The sequence below is a fragment of the Tachysurus vachellii genome, chromosome 14 (genome assembly GCF_030014155.1).
Source record: "Tachysurus vachellii isolate PV-2020 chromosome 14, HZAU_Pvac_v1, whole genome shotgun sequence".
Taxonomy (NCBI): Eukaryota; Metazoa; Chordata; class Actinopteri; order Siluriformes; family Bagridae; genus Tachysurus; species Tachysurus vachellii.
Window position 1 is genome coordinate 21,606,537 of NC_083473.1, and position 8,281 is coordinate 21,614,817.

The window sequence follows — 8,281 nt, forward strand, 5'->3', positions numbered from 1 at the left end:
CGCTGGCATGTTGTTCTTTTTTGTAAACCAGGCTTAAAAATCATTTTAGTGCATCTGGGAGCGAAACATCACCATCAGAGATATTTGTAGACCACACACAGGACACATGTGGTAAGCTATACAGCTATATAGTTATCACATGCCACATTAACATGCCGTGTGTGGTGTAGAGATTTGTGATAAAATGATTCGTCTGTTCTTACTTTCAATTCGTCTTTCCATGCTTCTTTTCCAAAATGACAGCATGAGAACTTAAAATTTATTTGATTCTATAGTGACAAATAATTTAAAAAGGAAATGGTTATACACTGCAGCTTTGAATGTTTAGATCTTCTATGTGTCCTGCTATGTTAATCAATTAAGTCAGTTTATTTATTTAATTAAAAAAGTTTTTTTAAAACAACCTTAAATAAATGTAAGATTACATTAAGATGTTTTCTACTATAGTCGGTTTGAATGGCATAGCCTTCTGTGGAACATCACCAAAATGCAAATCAGTGAAGACTTCATGCTTTGTATAGTTTTGTACACTTGAGGCATGATGCTTTTCTTAAATCATGTTGTTCCAACATGACCCAACTTTACTGAGTACAACAACAATGCACAAACATGAAGCCATTCTACTCATTCGCACCAGGCTACATTACGATTACCTTTTAAGACTGGGCCGGATTGTGCCGTGACTCTTTGTGTAAGCAACACTAGATCCTTTCAACGTCAACTTCGTGGATCCCTTAGAGACCTTGTAAAACACACACCAGTTGTTCACCAGCTATGAATGTTTCCTGAGGTAGGTGACTATAAAACAGAAAAATCTATTCCTCTTCAAAATGCATATTTTAAGGAATACAGTGACTGCTGTGTAGATTTCAAGCATTACAGTTATGAGGAAAAAGGTGACAGAATCTATTCAAAATCCATATTGGTCATCTTGGACTATACCTCAGGGTTCAAGTTCATATTTTCAGTATGGCTGAGACTTTTATAAGATAGAAAAATATCTTACTCCCTGTGTGAATCAACACTGTCTAAAGAAGTTAGACTTTTAAAATGTGCAACAAGTATTTTATATTTATGTTGGTTAAGAAGTAGATATATGATATATAGATATATCCATATATGTATGTATACTGTATATACACATGGACAAAATTGTTGGTATCCGTCAGTAAATGAATGTAAAACTCACAGTGGTGACAGAAAAAACTTTAATCTGACAAAAGTAATAATAAATAAAAATTCTATGAATGTTAACCAATGAAAGTCAGACATTGCTTTTCAACCATTCAACCACTAGAAAAGACTGAAAATAATGTGACCGAAGGGACATGTTAATTCAAGGTGTGTCCACTAATATATATATATATATATATATATATATATATATATATATATATATATATATATATATATATAATAAACATTTTATTTTAACTAAGTAGACTTTAACAAGGATATGGTAACTTTGATGCAAAGTATGTGTGTGTGTGTGTGTGTGTGTGTGTGTGTTTTAGCTAACTGTGCATAAAATAAATTCAGTATTTCTTCATCAAACTGTCTTTTTCAAGAAAACAACTTCTAATTGACAGTGTAAAAGGGGCGTGTGCAGTAGTTCTTTCTTCCTCGTGCGTTCAGTAGCACCAACACACACACACACAGGCGCGCGCGCTCACTTTCAGTCCATTGCGCTCTGAAGTCCAGGAGCTCCAGAGATGTTCACGTTGACGTGACTGAAATTGCGCGATGATCGTCACGTGGAGGTTCCTGTCCATCTTGAGTCTGGTCAGTTACACAGAGTCCGAGTGCTCCTCGACATCATACTACAGGGACTGCTGGATCCGGCGCTTCCCCGGACTGCACGTGGACCCGGAGGAGTCACAGCGCAGAGGCGCGCAGCTGCTGCAGCTTTACCGTGGAGACAGCGCACAGAACTGCAGCCGAGCCTGCTGTCTCACCTCCAACTGTGAGTCCCAGCCTTCACATATCCCCCCGTGTATCAGCTGTATAATTGGGTGTGAAATGTTTTAATGACATTAAAATATTCAATTCAATTCAAATTTATTTCTACAGACTTTTTCTTTTTTTTTTTTTACAATTGACATTGTCTCTAAGCGGCTTTACAGAACATAAACATAGAACATAGAAAGATCATTATAAAGAATAATATAAAGATAAATATGATACAAAAATTCAAGATTAATATTAGATATATTTAAATGTGGATGTATTTATCCCTAATGATCAAGTCTGAGGTGACTCAGGTGACTGTGGGGAGGAAAAAGTCCCTTAGATGGTAAAGGAAGAAACCTTGAGAAGAACCAGAGTCAAAGGGGAACCTCGTCCTCATATGGGTGACACCGGAGGGTGTGATTATAAATATACAGTCTGATAAATGTTGTAGTGATGGTGAGGTTGTTGTCCTCAAAGACCACATGGAGTTGGCATCTCCTCTTTAGTATAGCAGAGTCTAAAATACATAATAAACATAAAACTCCCTAAATTCTTTTAGCACTTCTGTACTATTTTGCTTTTAATAACAGAATTTTGAATATTTCATTTATTTATTTATTTTATTTCTTATTTTTAATTACCATAAAATAAAAAGGACCTACTTTTAGAAATTTAAATGTAAAAAATAAGGTATTTGAAAAGTTAAAAGAAATATATGGTGTATAATCCTTGCAGGAATATCTTAACTGCAGGCTCATGAAGTGTGCAAACAGTGCAGATAATAATATATATATATATATGTATTTGCTTAGAATGCAAATTGCTGTATGATCTTTGCTCTAGATTTGGTGTGTGTGTGTCACTTAGATGAATTGTAATTAAAACCTGCTTGTGTTTATGATATAAGTTGACCCATTCTGTCCCATCTCGCAGCCTCCTGTAATGTGGCGGTGTTTCATTACTACACCACTCAGGACAGTGTCAATTGCTTTCACCTCCACTGCCCAACAGTGGAAAGCTGCATACTCCATCAAAGGGCCAATGTCATCGTCTACAATGTTACCAAAGGTGAATGGTCAAGTATTTCATTATTGTCTACACTATATGACAACAAGCTTGTGACCAGCACACCCACACATGCTATTATACATCCCATTCCAGTGTAGTTTATCATAATTCCTTCCCCACTAGATTTTGAAGCATGGAGAATGTTGGCATTGTCATGCTGGAGCAGGTTTGGGTCTCTTAATTCCAGAGAGAAAAAGAGAAATTATGATTCTATACAAAAACTTCCTCTACAATTTTGTGGCTCTAAATTTCTTGTAAGTTTGTGAAAGTAAAAAAAAATTGGGTGTGATGGTCAGGTTTTGTCAATGGTTACATCACACTTTAAAATTATGGAAAAATTTGATCCCAGTGACTTGATCCTGTCATGGTTTTGGTGCTAGATGGTCTTGCTTATCTCCGGAAATTCCACATACAATGGTCTAAGGAGTTTGCAAAGAATGGTGTAAAACAAAACAAAATCCATTGAGCAACAGATCTGTGGGCAGAAATGCCATGGTGATGAGATTTACATTTGGCAGTGGCCAAGTCCAAGCAGTAGTCCAACACCTTAACCACTGAGCCACCACATCCCTGATAAGATGGGGCAGAGAAGATGGCTAGACAGTTTACAACTAACAGAGAGGCTAAAGTAATTCAACTTGCTACCATTTACAGCCAAAGTAAACAGAAAAGCATCATAAAACAGAAAAACTGTCAAACCCTGAGGTATATGGGCTACAACAGCAGAAGATCTCATCGGGTTCTAATCCAGTCAGTCAAGAACAGGAATCTCAGGCTATGGTCAGTATCGAAAGGCTCATCGAAACTGGACAACTGAAAAATGTAAAAAATGTATTTGAGCCTAACCTTGTGTCCACTGTACAAGCCGATTCCTCTTCTTGGGTGACAGAAGCAGAAAAGTAACTGGGATCACATATGATTTTTTAAACCTCTTTACCTGTATTTGCATGATATTGATGATATTGTGCCTTGTGCTGCTGCTGGCTTGTTGAATAATTGCAGAAAATCTACTGTATATATGTATGGTCTCATAAGGGAGTTTCCTTATTAACTGTTTGAAACAGATACGTAATATAGTTCCAGTATGACTGATTGAAACGTTTATGTTTGTGTATTGCAGGAATGGATCCTGACCTGTTGATATTTGGGAAACCCTTCCCCTCTAATGCCCAGGTGCACCCTTACCTGGCCTCACTAAACATCTCTGATTCATCTGGCACAGACAGACGTCAGTTCAACCGGCCTCACATGGAGCCCAGCAGCTCAGCACATCCTACTATTCTTGCCTCTACACCTATTACATCTACCAGCACACCAGCATCCAGCTTTCCCATCTCTGCTTCTCCACCTCTTTCTGTTTATTCCACTCAAGATAAGCAAGACACATTTCCGGCTTCAGCGACACAGCCGTCTACAGCCCTGAAGCAATCATCTCATCTCATTTCTTCTCGTATTATTATTACCAATCCTTCAACAGACCCTACTATCATGTCTACTACAAATACGTCCCCAGCTCCTATTAGATCAATGCAAACCTCTGTCAGATTTACCACCAGGCAAACAAGCTCAATTCCCCAACCCACACATACTTCCAGTACCACTATAACACTTTCACAACTATCCAGTCAGCTTACATCAAGCTCATCATCCTCTTCTCGAGTAGGTCTCCTTGGAACCACAAGTGCATATACCATCAGCCAAATTGTATCCACAGAGTTAAAAACAATGCCATATTTAGCCATTAGTACAGCCTTCAGTAGTGGTCGTACCACAACAACCTCGCTTGCCCCTTTCTCAGGTACAGGAGAGACTACAACCGTCTCTGTTCCCTTGACAAGTACTCCGGAAAGTAGTACAGGAGAGTCTACAAGAATGCCTGTATCACTCAAAACTACCCCACCAAGTAGTATAGGAATGACTCCAACCTTGACTGTTCCTCTTTCTAGTACTCTGCAAAGTAGTAAAGAAAAGACCCCAACCACGATTTTCCCTTTCTCAAGTGCTCCACAAAGTATTACAGGAAAGATTTCAACCCTGCCTGTCTCTCTCTCAAGTATTCTGCAAAGTAGGACAGAAAAGTCCCCAACCTTGACTGTCCCTCTGCTGAGTACTCTGCAAAGTAGACCAAAAGAGACTATAACCCTGCCTGTCTCTCTATCAAGTAATCCAACTGATACAGGAAAGACTACAACCCAAACTATACTTCCCCCAGCCCAGCTAAGCTCTGCAAGTGCATCCATTGCCTCAACTCCAGCATTTATTCCAGTCAAAACCACAACAGGTTATGTAACTACAACTACAGGACCACGACTGATGACGAATAGCTTAACAACCACCTCATGGTTCTATAATCAGGCCCAAACCTTCCAATCAACAGCATCTCCTCTAAAAGTAAAAAAGATTACTCCATCCTCAACAACAGATGAGGTTTCTCAAAAGTATTCCAACATCAATTTGGCTACCACTGATGTTTCCGTGACTAATATCAGTCCAACAACGTTAAATAGACTTCACTCATCTGTGGCAGCTTCAGAAACCAACTCTGGCCTACACACATCACCAACAATCCCTACCATCTTAGAGGACAGCCAACCATACCCCAACGACACAAAAGGTTACATTAGCCGTAACGTCACGACAGGTAACAGTCCACAGCCTGTAAGTGATGGAGAAATGTCACAAGTTTGGCATCTGGCAGCCAACTCTGTCCTGGTAGCCTTGGCAACCTGCGCAGCCTTAGCTTTTGGTTGTTGTTGTTCAGTGCTGATGGTGGCGAGCTGGAGAGGAAGGAGGAGGAGGAAAGGGAGATACCAGACAAAGCTAAAAGGCAAGAAGTGCTCCATGCGCCTCATCAAATACGTCTTTGTGAGGGAGAGCTCGTAATTCAGGTCCTTCTGACACTTTTGTGAGATTTCAAACTTGCCACATGATCAGTTACTCTAACTTGCATCATAAAGGAACTATCCATGAAGTTCATGAGTGTGTAAATTTTTTTTCTGCCCCAAATAAAATCGATATAATGTTGAATGTATAACGTAAAAAAAAACATTGTTATATAAAGACCAAAATGAATTGAAAGCTTTAACATTTCCAGGTATTGTATGAGTGATTATCAGTCACCATTAACTCTTAACCTTAACCATTATGAGTATTATGAGTTTATCTGAAACGTCATGAATGTAATACCACTCGCAGTTCTGATAATCTAATAAACACAACTCAGTTCAATAACTATTGCCGTAAATAATAATAAAATATGGATGTTTTCAGTTTAAATACCAAACTCTGTTGAGAAACCAAAACCAGCAAAGAAATCTTGATGTTCACATTAAGTAGTTTGATGGGTGCTTCCAAGCAAGACCGCCAACAAGCTAAGTTTTGTTCTGTAAAAGTAGTTGGGCTTTAAGTGCTAGAAGCTGTTAAGTGTGTTACAGCGACCTGGGCTTGCTCTAGTTTTTGCTCAAACGGAAAGAGCCGGAACTTTTTTTTCGCAGGAATCGTGTTACACTTTTCCCACAACCCACAGATCAGAACAGAAACTAAATGGTGCAACTGGGTTTATTTACCAAACTTTGTTGAAAGAATTCTTTGAACGGGGTAGGAAGAGATCGTTTACTCTTACCGATCGTGTTGTGCTGTTAGAGTAGACTGAGTCATATTCATGCATCAGAAGCTGGAACGTTTTCCTAGTTGTGTGGGAAAAAAAAAAAAAAAATTGTAAAAAAAAAAAATTAAATCATACACTTCATTAATGTGTCACAACATAAGCAAGTGTTGGGTGCAAAGATTTTATTTGCTGTAAAAGAGAATAGACAACAGACAGGAATGACAGAATACAGAGTGAATGTATTTTGTAGATAAACTAAATGAATCAAACATCTTAAAGTGATCATTTATGATCAGATCCAATAGATCAACAAAACTGCATTATGGCAAACAGCTGAAAACTGTTCTTGGATCTTTTAGCTTCATGGAAACAAATGCCATCTTCTTTCAGATATTTATTTATTTATTTATTTAGATGTTTAGTAGTTTCTTCACTGCCTCCTTGTACTGCTGCATGTTGTTCTCTGTCTCTCCCTCGTTCTTGAGCTTGGTCACTGAGTTTTTGTACTCCTGCACCTCTGGCCGTCCCAGCAGCTCCTCCCGCACTCCTCCCTCTTCCTCCAGGTTCTCTTGAGCTTGACGCATACGCAACAGAGTTTCCAGAATGTTCTTCTGAGAGGGGCTGTCGTCCCAAACGTACTCCTCCATGTCAGCTCGTGTCTTATCTTTCTCCCACGCCTCTGTTTTCTGAAACGGAGAAGTGGAAAAGGGACAGTGTTTGAACGGTAAAACCAGGATAACACCGGAGGCACGTCAAGGAGTAGTAATAATCCCAGATTTAAAATCACCTGCTTAGGTAGATCTCCCTAGCCTAGTACTGCATTTCCGGCTAATAATGTAAATGTAAAGTCGTGTGTGAAGATCTCAGCTCATCTATTAAAGCCTTCAACCTATGAAAGTCTCCAACATTCCTGCTAACAGAAGAAGAAAAAAAAAAAAAGCTCTCTCGCCGACTTATCCTTTGTGCTTTAGGCAACGCTTCAAAATAATTCGATTTTATTAAGATATTCCTAATGTGTTGACCCTCTCGGATTGAATTAGGTCCTGAATTAAAGAGGCAGAGCAATTAGTCGAAGGCCTGATGATGTGATTACCCTTTCGCAGCAGAGAATAAAGGTTTACTTAATTATGCTGCATGCATTCTCTTGCTATTAAAAGGCCCAGGACAGCTACATACTGTAGTGATGTCTCCATGATGTAATACATGTGAGCTACATATACAATTGTCTTTCTCTGTAGATCAAATAAGTAAATCTACATTTTGTACCAAATCCAAAATGTTGTCGTAGTAGTAGAAATGTTTCGGTCTGCTCTTTTTAACAGAATATGCAGCTTTGAAAACTTCTAGCTTTAGATCAAGTTGTTTAAACTAATAGCGAAGTAAATCAGGCCTCAGAGATAGAAATCACCCGTATGGTCACTAACAATCACTACCATTGTTAGCTCCTTCCCCCCGCCTGCCCCTAGCAACTCAACGTCACTAGCTGTGTCGAGCCATTCGCTGGCACCGCTATGGCAACCATTGTAGCCGCAAAGGCCAGTGGACATGGTTACACTTCCCAGCCAGGAAGGCTAACAATACTCAACCATGGCCTTTCTCCGGTAAGGCTGTGTCCTTGGAGCAAAGCGAAGGTGCATGTTACGATACACATAGTCC

The 8,281-nt window shown here is 39.1% G+C and overlaps 2 protein-coding genes across 2 annotated transcripts in view; one reads left to right on the forward strand and one right to left on the reverse strand.

Moving 5' to 3' along the window:
- The first annotated feature begins 1,715 nt into the window (after positions 1–1,715).
- Positions 1,716–5,901, forward strand: LOC132856645 (MANSC domain-containing protein 4-like). Its single transcript, XM_060886274.1, has 4 exons — positions 1,716–1,963; positions 2,884–3,018; positions 4,139–4,468; positions 5,546–5,901. Exons 1-4 carry the CDS (start codon positions 1,744–1,746, stop codon positions 5,899–5,901), a joined length of 1,041 nt encoding a protein of 346 aa, XP_060742257.1. The 5' UTR covers positions 1,716–1,743.
- Positions 5,902–6,792: 891 nt separating this feature from the next.
- The window catches only part of mrps35 (mitochondrial ribosomal protein S35), a 12,642-nt gene continuing 11,153 nt past the window's right edge, over positions 6,793–8,281 (reverse strand). The window contains exon 8 of the mRNA XM_060887232.1: positions 6,793–7,311. Coding sequence (XP_060743215.1) covers positions 7,036–7,311 — 276 coding nt within the window. The 3' untranslated portion in view covers positions 6,793–7,035. The remainder of the gene's footprint in view (positions 7,312–8,281) is intronic.